This window comes from Cibotium barometz, chromosome 11 (genome assembly GCF_041138505.1).
Source record: "Cibotium barometz isolate CiBa-2024 chromosome 11, ASM4113850v1, whole genome shotgun sequence".
Lineage (NCBI taxonomy): Eukaryota > Viridiplantae > Streptophyta > Polypodiopsida > Cyatheales > Cibotiaceae > Cibotium > Cibotium barometz.
In genome coordinates, this window is record NC_141056.1 from 9,954,858 (window position 1) to 9,971,133 (window position 16,276).

Here is a 16,276-nt window from a genome sequence, read left to right on the forward strand (position 1 = left end):
TGCAAGTCCTCTTTAGTTATGGCATGAACCCGAGTGTGCCTTACGTATACAATTGATTGTAATACCCTAGTGATAAGATTTGAATGTTCAGGGTTTCATAACAATTCTATCAGCTCTACTGCCTACACTTCCTACTATCAATATTTGAATGTGTCTTTTAATTTTTTCCTGACTAGCCTTTGTCCAAGATCCAACTATAGTTACCGAGTTTTCTCCGCCCGATGCCTGCCTGTAGGCACTTAATTATCCACTCATAGGCGATGCTGCCGAGGAAGCACCAAGGGGGGTTTTGAACCAAGGACCTCTTGGTCCTCGGCAAACACCTTCACCACTTGAGCTATCACCTCATTGGCTCGAATGAGTGTCTTGATCAACCATAAATGAGAAATTCAAATTCATTTAACATCAATCACTGCCCACATAAATTTGATATGAAATCATCTATACAGAATATTCCACATGCAGATAAGCCCAACTTCTTGCTTGCACAACCAAAGTCCGTAGAGTTCCATAAATTACAAAGCCTTTAATAGCTAGCTAGCTGAAAGATATATCCATTGGTAACAAAAGACCAATCAAGCCATCACTTGGCTGGTGAGATATCATTAGCAGATCACAGATCTCATGAGACCAAGGAAGAATGAAAAGGATACGAGCCCAGATCTTCCCAGTCTCAGGAATCATCACAACACCTGCACGATCCCGCTGCCTTAGGTAAGATTCAAATTGTTGAAACTGCAATATGGAAAAAGTCGTTAGTTTCTTCAAACCTCCTTAACTCTCTCTCTCTCTCTCTCTGTGTGTGTGGAGAGCTGGTGTGGCAGTTTACCTATCAAGCTTCTACCAAGAGTTCCCAGATTTAAGTCCCACCCCATGCTCCTAATGGTCTCACTCCCTGCAGTTCGATGCCATGGTATAAAGCATAGCTAGTCTGCTGGCTTGGCAATAATGTTGAATTCCTCCTCTCTCTCTCTCTCTCTCTCTCTCTCTCTCTCGGGAAGGCTATGGACGCTGTGAAGGTGAGGGTTCACAGCGATGGCCGTGCAGTCATGGCGCTCTCTCTCTCTCTCTCTCTCTCTCTCTCTCTCTCTGTGGGGAAGTTATGGATGCTCTGAAGGCCACCTGGAACTGCAATGTCAGATCCAAGAGGGTTTTCCAAGACCTTTACAGTGTGGGACATCATCTTCTACACAGACACATCAGAGCCCGAAACATTTGCCAGGGTTGCAGGGTATGTATAGGAGTCAGTATACAGGGGAGTTTAGGATACATGGAGTCATCCCAAGGACCGGAGAGCTCTCAAGACCTCATCTCCGTACCATGCCTAGTATATGTGGATGCATCTATGCTTTCTAGGGGATCGGGTGGTACACACTATTTTCTGCGGGATAGATCCAGCCATGCCTAGAGTTCACTAGTGGATGGGCAGTCACCATACTTGGCACTACACACATATTACAAGGGCCTTCAATGCACGCACTGAGTGTTACTCCAAGAGAGGCGGAAGAAGGGGTTTCACAAAACACTTGACCATTAATACAATTAAACACTTAAATTGGCCGCAACTTAAACATATGCCACTTAATTCCATAAAACTGTAATAGAGAGACGTCTACATCCGACACCTCGTGGCGGGGGGGGGGGAGGGGGGGCAGCAGCCTGTAGCAGTGGTACAAAGTAGAGAACCATCAAGAATAGAGAAGAGTTGCAAACATGGTAGAGGCTAGTTTGTGGCAATAAAGCCAGCCCAAATGAAGAGAGAGGGCTCCAATTTATAGATTTAGGGCTCTCATGAGCTAGAATGGCAAGTAAAAGCCATAATGACTAGTGTAGAGCTGAGGTGACAAGTGAGGCCACTTGTCTCACTTTCATCCACTGTCGTGCCACATGTCCCAATTCAAGAGATGGTTCCTCCCATAAAAAATTCATCTCTAAAAATATCTCAATTCGTAGACATTCTGTCAAGGTGCTTCAAAAAGCCCCCCCGGCACAACAACTGGAACATCTATGGCTAGTAACAGGATTCGAACCCAAGTTTTCAAATTCACAATCTGACACTCTGACCCATTGAGGTACGTGCCACTTTCCCAATCCTTCGATGACACTTGAGCTCCAATGCCCATTTCTATGTCCAAGAAACCATCTCGAGCACCTAGACCAAGCTTCGAGTGCTACATCTTTTGTATTTGCATAATCTCTCATTTCCAAAGCTTGTATTTTCCAAATATTTAGACTCTAGCAGACCCCTTTCATATTGGGAGATGTCCGGGCTAGTGACATCCTCCCCAGCTTCTTAAAAATTATCTGTAACATTAAACTTCAAGCCATCAATCCAAGATATAATCATATCCAATCAAGTGTGCGAGACGAGACACTCTCAAAAATCCAATATAACTGAAAGAATCCATGTCCCAAATAAATGGACGAGACTAAATAAGTCTCCTTAATACCAATTTCAAAATCATGTCCCAAGTAAATGAGCGAAACAAAATAGTCCCATAAGTCACCGGAGGAAAAGTTTCTGGGAGGACGCTTGTAATCACTAATACACTCGACATACGAGATTGCTTCATCCAGGGTGACAGGATTGTACTTATGGACTTCGTCTTGGATCGTGGGTTCAAGCCCGTCAATGAAGCTGTGAAGCTAGTCAGAGGGGCTGAGTGTCTCTATCTCGAGAGCCAGTTTTTGAAACTCTGAGATGTACGCGACCATGGAGCCAGTTTGACTCAGGCGGCGGAGAGAAGACTTGGCATGAAAGTTCGCATTTGCAGGCTCAAAAGCCTTGTGAAGAGCACACCGGAATTTATCCCACATCGGAGTAGACTTGCCTTCTGAAATCCTGCATCGCCACCAAGGAAGGCGGTATCTTTCAAGAGGGTGCTGGCCAATGCCACCTTTTTATTATCGGGCAAATCAGTATTTGAGAAATAAACCTCCATCTTGTAGAGCCACTGATTGATTAACCGCTTATCGTGGCGGCCATTGTAGGGCTCAGGCAACTTGATATCCATCTTTCTTGTCTGTGCTGTGGTCATTAATTTATACAAAAGTTTGAGTTCAACATTGTCACCTCGACGGTCGGATCGAGAGGAGTTAGAGGGATCGTCTTGCTGGCCCACCAAGGATGATGACGATGTTGGTGAACGCGATCGACGTGCTCGCTGTGACTTCCTGGATCCCTTGCGCTGGTGTTGGTTCTGTTGTTGCATGTCTTCCATTTGTGATCGCATTGATGCCATACCTTCGAAAAGGGCCCTTTGCAAGTCCTCCATCTGTTTGTTGAAGAGTGGTCATCTGCTAGGCCTCCATCTGAGGATCCGGATCCGCGGGAGACACGTTATTGTGCGAAGTCGACATCTAGAGAACTCGGAGAGAGTGCTGAGGTGAGGCAGGAAAGGTCCACGCGGGATGTAGGATGGGAGGAACAGCTGCTGGAGAGGCAGTAACGGGATCCTCGTACTTGAAGTCGGGGTCCTCCACTTCCTCGGGATCGTCCTCGGAGGCTACTTCGTCTGCTTCCACTTCCTCGCTTGGTTCCGCCAAAGGGCTGGGCACCGAAGATAATGGCGTATAATCGGGGATGAAGATCTCGCAGTAGAATGTCACAGGAGGGCGCATGGAGAGGATATTGCGGAGGCCATCCACACTGCACTCTGGAAGAAAGTGTGCCAACTGAGGGTACCCTGACAGGAAGTACTTGAAACGAACAAGGTACAGTGGCTCGCAGTGAGGAAAATAGTCCAGATCGCCCAAGTGTGGGGTTCGGTTGCATGCGGGCGGCTAACATGTATGCGGTACACCTGTGAGGCCGGGGCTACTGGGATAGGAGAGTCCGGGAGACTTAATCCACCCAACATCGGCGGAAAGTGGCACCGGTTCCGGAGTGGGGGCATGCAGAGGGCTGTGTTCGGGAAGGAGAGCCTAAGGGATCTCGTCGATGTAACTCAAGTAGGGGATGTGCATGTAGGGCTCCTCTGGAAAATTGTCCATGAAGCATGCACGTGAATGGCAAGAGCGCACACACAGGGTGATGTGGGCAAAGCCAGGAGAGAGGATGACAGCGAAAGTGCAATCGGCGGCATCCTGCCAGCCGGGGGATTAAGCGTCGAATCGCCAACCGAAGGGGGGGGGGGAGGCGCTTCACACTCGCGCACGTAAGAGCACACTTGTTTTTTTTTTTTTACAAGGGGCCCAAATGCCACGTAGCAAAAATTGTTTTTTTTTTTGTTTGTGGTTTATGGGTGACGGTGGCCTGGAATCGTCACGTACCCGACCGGAAGAGAGGGTGTGCCTCTTCGAAAAGGCGCCGCAATCTGCATCTACACGATGCGAAGAGGGGGCGGTCGATACTCAGCAGAGAGGGGGGCTCATGGTCGGCAGCTGCACGAAGCGAGGAGGGGGCTCATGGCCTGCACCGAAAATGCGAGGCGCTCCATAGTCAGCAGGGGGGGGGGGGGGGGTTCATGACTTGCAGCGAACGGCTACCACCAGCGGCAGCAGGGAGGGGGTAATCCAGGTATGCAGAAAGGGTTCCCTCTCTACGACACGAAAGGTGCGTGTGTGTGGGTGTGGGAAAAAAGTTACATCACCATGGGCAAAGCTGAAGGTTTTAGCTCTGATACCACTGTGAGGATTGTATTGTTAATCCTTCATATTGTGTACTAATTACTACTTCAACACTTAACAAGAGACTTCAGGAGAACACTTGAGAGAAGGTTGAATTGAATTGATTAAACTGAGTACAATAGGTCTCTTATATAGGAGATGAAGAGACACATTTGAAGAGGCATGTCCTTTGACGAAAGGACATGGCCATAGACGAAAGGATACAACTTTAGGCTAAGGGATGTGTCTATTCAATGTAGAGGCACAACCATTCATCAAGGGATACAACCATTTGTCGAAGGGATGTGGCTATTCGATGAAGAGGTACATCCTTTGGCGAAGAGTTGCAACCAGTCGAGAGTTGGGGTTCCCTTGGCTGGTTACTCTTTGCATCTGCAACAGGAATCGGCAATGAAGAGAGGATTTGATACATACATACGTCACAATCGTGACATTGGATATCTAGATTTTGGCTAGGATGTTTGTCATGATTATCATGGTCGTCAAGATTGATATGGGGAATCCTTCTTACACTTTTAGATTCAAGGATAGCTTCGGTTACTCTAGATAGTTTATCTGTGATTTTGCTAGTTACGAATCTGAAAACGATCCACAGAAATTTCATCAAAGTTGTCACTTCAATCGCAATCCACGTTTGTCATAGCCAAGTGCTAATGACTAGTTGTGTAGTGACAATTCTAGTAGTTGTTACTATCATGTACGATCATTGATCTTGCCTGTATTGACACAACTGGATAGGGAGCCTTGATTTTACAATCTCGTCCTAGGTCTTATCCCTTGTACAGTGGGATCTGTCAGAATACGCAGCGGAGATGATGACCAAATCTGGGAACACGAGCAAAACGCAATGCAGAAAATCACAGCACAAGAGAGAGAGAGAGATAGAGGCGTGTAACTCTGCTCTATATACACAAAAGAATCCCGAACTTGGTACAACAATGACAAGGGGGCTGGGGGGGCATTTTATATCGCCCCCCAACAGCAGTCGGCCTGCTGTAGGGCAGCCGACAGGACACCCACGACTTGCAAACAGTAGTCGGCCTGCTATAGGGCAGCCAACAGGACACCCACGACTTGCAAACAGCAGTCGGCCAGCATAGAAGGTCCACGACCTGTCCAGTCCAATCGGCCAGCTCCAAAATGAGAACATAAACATGCTGATGAAGTCGGCCAACAACTGGGTCCTCCTGCCATCACAGGGCAGCCACCCATGCCAAGAAAAAAAAGGAAAAAATGGGGGAAAAATACGGAGAGTGGGGAAAAATGAGAAAACACCTAATAAGGGTGGGCACACCCACAACAAAGGCTCTGGTGTATAGATATAGACAGGAGATGACTTCTAACACCCCCTCTCAGCTCCTGGCTGTGAAACCAACCACAGGGAGCTGGGGTGCCGCCTGAGCAAATCCTGAGATAGCGACTTCGTGAAGAGGTCCACCGTACTGTCCTCCGTCAAATAGAACTCTAGCAAGATGTCATCAGCAACAATCTGTTCACGAACAAAGTGCCTCTGGATGACCATGGGTTCCTTTAGAGGAAGCCCAAACCTGCAATGCAACCTCTGCATCCTCACCACCTCACAAGCAGCATCACAAGCAGCCCGGTACTCTGCCTCTGTCATCGACGAGGCAAAAGATGACTGCCTCTTACTGCTCCAAAAAACTGCTCCTGGGCCTGAAGTAGATCTCCTCGTGTCCGGATCTCCTCCCCAAACTGAGTCATTCCAACCGTGGAGTCGGACTCCATCAATCAATCCCCCTCCTGTGTACAAGAGTCCATGATCCTTCGCATGCCGCAGAAACCACAGAAAACGCAATCCTGTCTCCCAAAGAGTCATCTGCAACCATGAGCTCAACTGCCTCATCCGGAAGCTCCCGTCCAACTGGTGTCCATCAACCAGATCAATGAACCATTCTACTTCTGAGTCAAAGAGGCATCACACTGCTCACAAGGATCAACACCTGTTACAGTGCAAAACCAAGTCCTGGAAACCTGCTGAAGACCACGCAAGGCCTTCTGAAACCTGTCAACTACCCCCTCTGAATCCGGAACCACAAAACCTGGAGAAACCAACTCCTTCTGCAAGTAATCAACTGCCACCTGCCTGGCTTTCCAAAAGGTCCCCGTGGAAAGAATATCCTCATCTACAAGAGTTTCTTTGTCCCGAATACTACTAGACATCAGAGCATAAGTTACCTGTTCAGTTTCCTCTGACTGACGAACACAAGAACTACCAACATCAGTACTGGAAAGTTCCTGCCAACTGCTGCCATCAACTGGCAAGCTAACCACCATCTGGTCCCGGAAAGCCTGCACTTGCAGCGTGTCCACACTTAAGTGGCCATTACCAGAATGCCACTCATCACAAACCTGAGAACCAAGGAGAGAGAGTGCTGAAAGCTTGTAAACTCCATTCTCCACTCAACCTTCCCAAACTACCTGGCCTGTTGCTTTGTCCCAGAAAGCAACAAAATGCTCATCAACATCCACCCGTACGCCAGTCTTGCAAACCTGATGCACTGACAACATATGAAAACCAAGTGACGGAACATACAACACCTGGGAGGAATGCTTCCTCCCTCTGCTATCGGGAACTATCTCCATCCTGCCCTCACTATGAACTGGGATAGTGGACGTATCCCCAGTAAGAATGTGACCAGAACACGTGCAGAGATCCTGTAAATCAGAACGGGAAGGAGTCATGTGCCTGGAAGCACCATCCACTCCCGAGTATCCGTTGCGGAGAGTCCTCCAATCTCCTCCCTACCTGAAGAAAATGAAACATCGGTGTCCACCACCTCCAGGTGCACAAAAGCCGGAGTCTTCATGATTGCTGCTGAGGAATCTTCACCCTTCTCGGTCTTCCGCTTGGGACATTGCCTCCAATAGTGGCCTTTCTCGCCACAATCATTACAGGTCCTCTCTGCCTTTAGTTTCTCGCGGTCAATAACGGACTTCTTCTCACAAGACTTCTCTGCTGAAGCCTTCCCTTTGCCCGTATTACGGCCTTTTGACCGTTGGCCAGTTAAGGCCTCCGAACCTCCACCCTGAGGAGGGTTCGTGAATCGTTCCTCCTGGTCCAAGACCATGGGCACAAGCTCCTTCCACGTGATAGTGGTGAGCCTGCCACTGGTAAACAAAGACGAGTAGAAAGCGGAATACTGAGCAGGCAAGTGGGACAGCAAAGTAATGGCCATGTCTTCAGATGATATCTCCTTCCCAGCCTGGAGGACTTCCTACTGAAGGGCCTGCAGCTTGTTAATGTGCTCCCGCATCGTCGACGACTTTGTAGGGTTCATAACCCACATCTGCACTTCCAAGGAGATCCTCTTCATGGGTGATACCCTGTTATAAAGAGAAGCCAAGTGATGTCATATGCCTCTGGCCAGCGTCATATGCTTTACGTGATTGATTACTTGTGGTGTGCAATTAAGGAAAATAAATGACCGTATCCTGGCGTTGACACGATCCCACATCTGTGCCTGTGCCTTGCGGTCCTTCTTCATTGACAGTAACTCCCCTTCCTCTACTTCCGACCGTGGAACCCCAACAACGACGAAATCAGCGAGGTCGTAAGACTCCAGAGCAGATTCCATCATAACCTTCCATATACCGTAGTTGTTCTTGTCCAACTGACGGTCCACCGGGAACGTTGGGAGTGTCAGGATCTTCACATGTCTCTCGGCCATCTCAAACAGATCTGCCATTGCGGGGATGTACTCTGAAAAGGGTGGGTTGGTGGGAACAAAGAAGAACTAACACGTGCAAGTGGCTGTCCAGCAAATCAGGCCGCCGTCCTCTTGCTTCTCCTCTTCCCGAACAGTCCCGTCTAGTCCACCAATCAGCAACACAACAGTCCCCCTCTTGCTCACACAAATCCCAAGAACTATCTAGAGCCTAGGCTCTGATACCATGTCAGAATACGCAGTGGAGATGATGACCAGATCTGGGAACACGAGCAAAACGCAATGCAAAAAATCATAGCACAAGAGAGAGAGAGATAGAGACGTGTAACTCTGCTCTATATACACAAAAGAATCCCGAAATTGGTACAACAATGACAAGGGGGCTGGGGCCATTTTATATGGCCCCCCAACAGCAGTTGGCCTGCTGTAGGGCAGCCAACAGGACACCCACGACTTGCAAACAGCAGTCGGCCAGCATAGAAAGTCCACGACCTGTCCAGTAGTCCAGTCGGCCAGCTCGAAAATGAGAACATAAACATGCTGATGCAGTTGGCCAGCAAACTGGGTCCTCCTGCCATCACAAGGCAGCCACCCATGCCAAGAAAAAATAGGAAAAAATACGGAGAGTGGGGAAAAATGAGAAAACACCTAATAAGGGCGGGCACACCCACAACAAAGGCCCTGGTGTATAGATATAGACAGGAGATAACTTCTAACAGGATCATGGAGGAGATTTGGCACATTTTTGTTGTAGTGCACAGTACTCTTGGAGGTACTTTTTGAGCATCCTTTGATACAAGTTATGGCTTTACGGTAGGGTTTCAATGGGATTCCAAGTATGGTGGTAATTTTGTGGCTCACATGAGTCCATGCCACGGGGAGCAAAAGTCTTGACTATGATCAAGACCGATTCACGTATGTGATTTGACACACTGATGTGATTTCTCTTTGGTCACATGAGATAGCTTTACAATTCTCCGCATGTGGAGGATGGGTCTCTGTCCAATTGATTTTCCTTGAGGTGTACTAGTTGTACTGGTATTTGTCTGGTTATTATGAAGTGTGCAAGTTAAGGTTCAACAGAATCGATTTCCCTCTCCGTGATGGCACGGTCATGAATGAACCAGGTCATGTGGTTGGTTCAATGATTATACCAGGTGTCGTATAGTAGATGAGGATGATGTCTTTATGACATGGTGACCCTTATCTTATTTCTAGGATACCTTTGTCTCATATGTATGTTCAAGCCAGGTTACAACAGATGTTGGAAGGTCTTTCACTTCACGGATTCATGAGACATTCTCTACTTAGCCTCGTCTCACTGTTTCTGGACAACAAATGATATAGCTTTGGTATGTGAGAAGACGTTCTTTGATAGAACCTTGTTATCCACCTTTTGGATTTTGGATCTACTGGATGGGGCATGTACATTGGAGTGGGTGGATACAAAAGGTGGAAAAGGGGTGAATTTCCTCAGTACGATTGGGACTTTTGTTCTGTAGGGATTTATTGTCTCTTACATGGACCAGTGTGATTCTATTTTGAGTAATATTTGGGATTTTCTCAGATTCTTCTTCTATTATTTGGATAGTTGTCCATGGGCCCTTTGTTTGGAATGCGAGCTATTAATGCTCTTCAAAGATTCCTGGGAAGGACTTAGCTATGGTAGCAGTACTCAGAGACTGATTAACCATTTATGGCTATGCTCAGCGACAGTGAGCAGCTACGGGCACAGTGTTCATTTGAGTATTGACATAGTTTGTCATTTTTTGTGTGTTAAGCACTTATGGTAGTCCTAGGATAAGAGGTCTTAGGGAATGTTGTGTCATGATTGTGACTAACTCTCTTAATCTCTCCTTAATTACTCATTAATCTCTTATTAACTGAAAGGACACCTGTGAAGGGTCACACCCTTACACATGGGTCACTATCAAAGGACATGTCTATTCATTAAAAGGGACACCCCTAAGTCCAAAGGACATAACCATTGACTCAAGAGCCACACCCCTTCCCAGGGATGTGTCTCTTCACTTGTACCCCTTTCGACCTCTATTTAAGAAAGGCCCCTGTCTTAATGCAAACATCTCATCTCAATCTTTCTATCAGCATTTGTCTTATGTTCGTTAATTAAGTCTTAATCATGTTAATAAAGCTATAAAAGCTTCACAGTGGTATCAGAGCAAACTTTTTTCCGCCTTGTGAGATGCCCAAACCCTAACCCTAACCCTAAAATCAGTCCAAACCCTAACCCTAAAATCAGCCCGCCCAAACCCTAAAATTGGGTGTAGCAAGTGTTGAATGGAAGAGCAGGAGAGAATGCCCCATTTAATTTTACCCAATTTTGCCAATTTTGCTTGATTAAGCATTTTTCCCCAATTTCAATCCAAAAAAAAAACGATGGGAAGCAGAGAAGCAGAGACTCACATCAAGGTTCCATCAGAGACTCACATCAAGGTTCCATCTAAGTGCTTGTAGTATGCCTATACCCTACTGGAGACCCTGATCGCATTCTGTTTGGGCTGAATATCTCACCGAGCATGGGGCGCCACCCTTCGTTCTCTACAGCCACGCCTCTTCACGTTTTCTTTTAAACGTGACGTTTCACATCAACAAAATATAAAACATAAAGCCTTATAACTTAAGGCTTATAATTAAGCCTTTTAATACACGTGGCTTCTACCAGCCACGTGAAGCAACCGGTAGCCAGCACCCAACGGCCACCCACCGCCAGCCCAAGCAAGGAAACCCGCCAGCGAAGAACAGCCGCCGACCAGCGCATACAAAAAAAAAAAGAAGGGAGAACCCGACTTGAAGCCGCCGACTAGCACACAAAAAAAAATTTAAAAAAAAGGAAGGGAGAACCCGACGTGAAGCCGCCGACCAGCGCATAAAAAAAATAAAATAAAAACAAAGGAGAGCACCCCACAGCCAGCGATCAGCAAATTTTCAAAAAAAAAAAACCTTACACTTACCTTACGGGTTCCTACGACATGGCGCCTGCCTTGGTCTTCTACGCGCCAATTTGTTGCCGCCTCCCTTCCTCAAAAGTAGCCTCTTCATTTCTAGGCTCCTGCGGTCTATGATGGTGTGCTCCGCAGCTTGACGGCTTCGACCTTGGTGCTTCTTCTCCAGCAATACTATGGCAATCTCCTTCAGGTGTGATCTTTCCATTTTCTTGGGTATACACATTTCACATAAAGTGGAGTATTAACATATCAGCAACCCACCATTTCATTCCTTTGCGGGCTCTCCACTCCTCCGGGGCCAATACCCTTTTTACGGGATCACGTGGACACACACTACCCTCTTTTCCGACGGCTTATGGCAGAGGAAACCTATGACTTCAATTATATACAGGATACACCCTCTCAGTCCATAGTGCCCTCTCCTACCCGTGTTTCTCCACCAGCCCCAACCCCTGTTCCAGTGAGTGTGTCCCCCTATTTCCAGCCCACTCATTACCGCATACAGATAGCCACACCGACTTCTCACCTCCGAGAATTCGACGTGTGGGTGATACGTGTTCGTACTTCTGCACAGGATCTGGATCACTATTGTTTTATGCTCAGGCGTCATCCTTATATGGGCGCTATCCTCCCCGAGTGTAGCATCATTTTTCATGAATATTGCACTTATTCTAAGGACATTCATCCATCTTCATTCACGGTGTGCCCCTCTACACCGTATACACCCTTGACACCAGTAGCTGCCCCTACTCCTGTACCTTCTTCTCCAGTAGCAGACTCTCGTGCGAACCCAGTCCCACAGGATCGCCCTTACTATACTAGATGGTCTATAGCCGCTTCACCAGTACGTAGCCTCTCCTCTCGGGATTTACAGATGCCGCACCCTCCAGCCGATGGTTCTTACTAGAACCCAGCGGCGTGATCAGCAGCAAAAACCCCCAGAGCCTCATCACCCTGAAGCCTCTACATCAACATCTCCTCTCATGGCAGAACATGTTGACATACCAGCCCCTCCGAAATGGCAGTCAGCTTTGCAGCAACTCCAACAACAGTTCCAACAGCAACTCCAAGAGTCTATGGCATCCTTGGCCTCTCAGATCCAACAGCTTCACACGGATCGCCACTCCAACACAAGTTCTGTACCAGCAGCAGATGTTTCAGCAACAGTACTAGCAGACGAAGACGTCATTCCTTCCGAGGTAGAAGGCGACGACCTTAAAACTCTTTATCGTCTTTTACAAGCTAGTAAAACAAAGAAATTGGAAATTAAACCCCCTAACTCTTATGGTGGTCAGCGCAATAAGCGCATCTTAGACCAATGGCTCTACAAACTGCAGTTATACTTTGAATCCATGACCCTTTCTGACTCCAAAAAAGTGACTTTTGCGGTATCCCTCCTCAAAGACACTGCTTTATTATGGTGGCAACGACGACAGCACTCTGGAAAAACGGTTACAACGTGGGAAAAATTCGAGCGGGTCCTCCGTAAGCAGTTCATACCTGCCAATGCGGATTTCCAAGCCCGTACTCGCTTACGCCATTTGGACCAAACTGGTTCCTTGGCCTCTTATATCTCCCAGTTCACCAACTTGATACTGGAGATTGATTCTTTGTCCCCAGCGGGCGAACTTCATGCCTTCGTTGAAGGGCTTAACCCCGCACTGCGTGCCAATGTCCAAAAATATAACCCTGTCGATCTTGCCGATGCCATACGATATGCCGAGCGTGTTGCAGACATTAATTCTTGAAATTCGGCCTCTTCCGATCGCGCTAATGACTTTCAGAAAGCCAATGGATCTCGTATGAGCCGAGACAATCGCAGAGAGTCATCTGGCTCTTCTACCTCCCGGCCTAATCCCCAATGGAATAATTCTCAACACCCTCGCCGATCAGAAGGATCGTCCTCTTTTCGGTTCCGACGTCCTAACTCCTTCCAGCCACGCAGTTCGGATCGTGGACAGGACCAAAGACGTGACCAATCTCGCAATCCTCGTCCTTCTACTGTTCCTTCTGGACGGGATCAACAAAAGACAGGATTGTGCACAATTTGTAATGGACCTCGTCGTTGGTTTGAGTGCCCCAAAAGGCCAACCCATCGATAGAATTCTAATGCTGAACCCCCCATTTCTGCGAAGAAACCCCTAGTTGCTGACAAGGAAAGCGTGCAGTTAATCACCATGCTATTGCACATGCTTCAGTAATTACCGCTACTGCTACAGCACAACCTGCCTCTTTACCGTTGTCTCAGCGGTCTACTCAGGTTTTGGTTCTTCAAGGTTCTATTTCCAGTCACCCTATTCAGGTGCTCATTGACAGTGGGTGTTCTCATAATTTTGTGGGAACCACCTTGACTCAGAGATTGAAGATTCGGACTTCCCCAAGTAATGTTGTTTATGAAGTAGAGCTTGCCGATGGTTCTACATCTTTGTGTAACACCATTGTCAAACACCTCTCCTTTCGAATTCAGCACTATCGTGACAAATTGGATTTCCAAGTCATGAATTTGGCACATTATGATATGATCCTTGGTCAAGAATGGTTGTATCAATATGATCCCCTGATCAGTTTCCGGAACCATTCTATACAATTTGCTCAAAATGGTATGCTTGTGGCTCTCGAAGAAATCAGAGACCAACCTTCTACACCAACCCTTTCAGCTCTTCAAGTGAAACGGAGGGTCCGCAAGAGTGGTTGTTCCTCAGCACTTTTAATGGTCTATTCAGCAAACGACCCTCCCGAGGACATAGATACAAAGGTGATGTATCTCAGGCAACCTTTCTTTGCTCCATACTTGGATCCTTTTCCTCAGGAGCTTCCTGCGGTCCTCCCACCTCGTCGACCAGTCGACCATGCTATTGATATTCTTCCTAGTAGTGCTCCACCTACTTGTGCTCCATATCGAGTTTCTTTTACGGAATCTCAGGAGATACAACGACAACTTACTAAACTTTTGGAGAAATGACATATTCGACCAAGTAAAAGCTCTTTTGGAGCTCCAGTGCTTTTGGTGAAGAAGAAGTATAAGTCTATGCGTCTTTGCATCGACTATCGTGCCCTTAATAAGTTAACTATCAAGAATAAGGTTGTGGTGACTGTAACACGGTGGCCTGCCTACGAACCTCGCCTCCTTGCGTCCCCAGCTCCCGCCTTTCCTTCGCTCCCTCTCCTTCTTGCGCAGCTGCGCTAGCCCCTCCCTCCTCCTCACTGCGCCATCCCCACCACCTTCTCTCAGCCTGCGCATGCCCCCCCACCCCCTCGCTGCCTGTCGCCTGCCCCTCCCTCTCCCCCAGCCCTTCCCTCCCCCTCTCTCCGCCTGCTATACTGAGGTGCGTGCAAGCCCTTCTCCTCCCCCGCCTCAGCTCCCCCCTCCCCCCCCCCCGCTCCGCCCCCGCTATCCTCTCTCCTTCCGCCTCGCCGTTACCTCGTAGGGCTGTGTCCCTCCCGTTGGTGACCCCGGTCTTTGGCCTTTTCCCTATGGAGGACTCCATGGAAGCCGCTCCGACTACCCCTGCCGATTCCGGTCTCCGTCTGGAGTTCACAGATGCAGATCATCAGTTGTTTGTTTCCACAGTATCCGCTCTTGAGGCCTCCTCCTTGGTCTGCAAGATAGTGGGTAGCCGTCCGATGCGGAGAGAGCTTCGCGACCTTCTGCAAGGCAGCCTCGTTGGCGTGCCTGCCAAGATCGTCAGCGTCAATTTTTTGGGACGTGGCTACTACCAGGTGGATTTCGAGTCCCCCCAGGCAGCTCAGACGGTGCTGGCTCGGAGCCCCATTGCCCTCCGCTCATCCCGGGCGTTCCTGGCGCGATGGACTCACGGTTTCGACCCCGCTTCTGACCCGCTAGCAGGCGCGACGTTTCCCCATCATTATCTGCTTTCCTGGACTCCGCAGGGAGTACTTGCCCCTCTTGTCATCCATTGGCAAGGCGTTCGGGCAGGTGGTGGAGACGCCTCAGAGAGCGGCTTCAGTGATAGCTCGGGCAGCAGGACTCCCGGCCATTCGTGCTGTGGTTCCGTCACCGGAGTCCCTCCCGAAGACGATCCTCCTCCCTTGTCTTTCTGGAGGACATCTGATACAGCGCGTGGAGTATTGGGGCCTCCCCGGCCAGTGCTACATCTGTCGGGAGATGGGCCACCTCGCACGTGCCTGTCCCCGCAAGGGGGTTCATCCTTCACGTTCTGCCGCCTCTGGACCCCCTTCAGGAGGCCCGAGGGGTGGCCATCCACCTCAGAGACCGGACATCCCTGGCTCGTCTCAGCAGGCGCCATCATCTGACGAGCAGGCCCCCCCGGCGGAGGATGCCGCGCAGACCCAGGAGGCTGGCGGATGGCAAGAGGTTCGTCGGCGGAAACGCCCGGCCCGCAAGGACCGTCGCAGACGCCAGCAGGCAGCACAGGCTGGCGGACAGGCGACTCCGACTGGCGTCCAGGCACCTACCCACACTTATGCTCCAGTCAGGGATAGGCGGCCAGCAGGTCCCACCCCGATGGACGAGGATTCAATCTCAATGCCTGTTGAGGCCGTCGGTGGAGCCCCCCATGTGGAGACCCCACTCCCGCCTCCCCCCGCGGGGGGCCCCGCCCCCTCCATGGAGCAGATTCCTGAGGATCCCGGGCCGCACTCCGCGACCCCCGGCCCCTCTTCCCCTCACTCGGAGAGCGCTCCTTCCACCCCCCCCCCCTCTCCCCCCCCCCAGCCCCCCCCTCCCGCCTCCCCCGGCGGCCCCCCCTGACACCTCTCCTCTGGCAGATGCCTCTCCATCCTCTCCTCGCTCTCCCCCCTCCTCTCCGTGAGCCACCATCCCTCCCTCGGCCTCTCCAGGATACTCCTCCAGACCACCCACTGCCCCGGGGCAGCGCAGCTGGGTAGGCCAGAGTTCAGTTCAGCGGCTGTTCCACCGCCACTCCGGGCCGGTGGAGATGGCGATCCTAGCTTCGCCCGCCACAGAGTTCTCTCCAGCCTCCCCTGGGGGACCCCCGCGAGTGATAGGGCTCC

The 16,276-nt window shown here is 49.4% G+C and overlaps 1 protein-coding gene across 2 annotated transcripts in view; it reads right to left on the reverse strand.

Annotated features, from left to right (window-relative positions):
- Nucleotides 1-398: 398 nt before the first annotated feature.
- The window catches only part of LOC147633735 (uncharacterized), a 49,735-nt gene continuing 33,857 nt past the window's right edge, over nt 399-16,276 (reverse strand). For both annotated transcript variants that reach the window (XM_086804764.1, XM_086804765.1), the window contains exon 7: nt 399-735. In XM_086804764.1, coding sequence (XP_086660890.1) covers nt 538-735 — 198 coding nt within the window. In that variant the 3' untranslated portion in view covers nt 399-537. The remainder of the gene's footprint in view (nt 736-16,276) is intronic.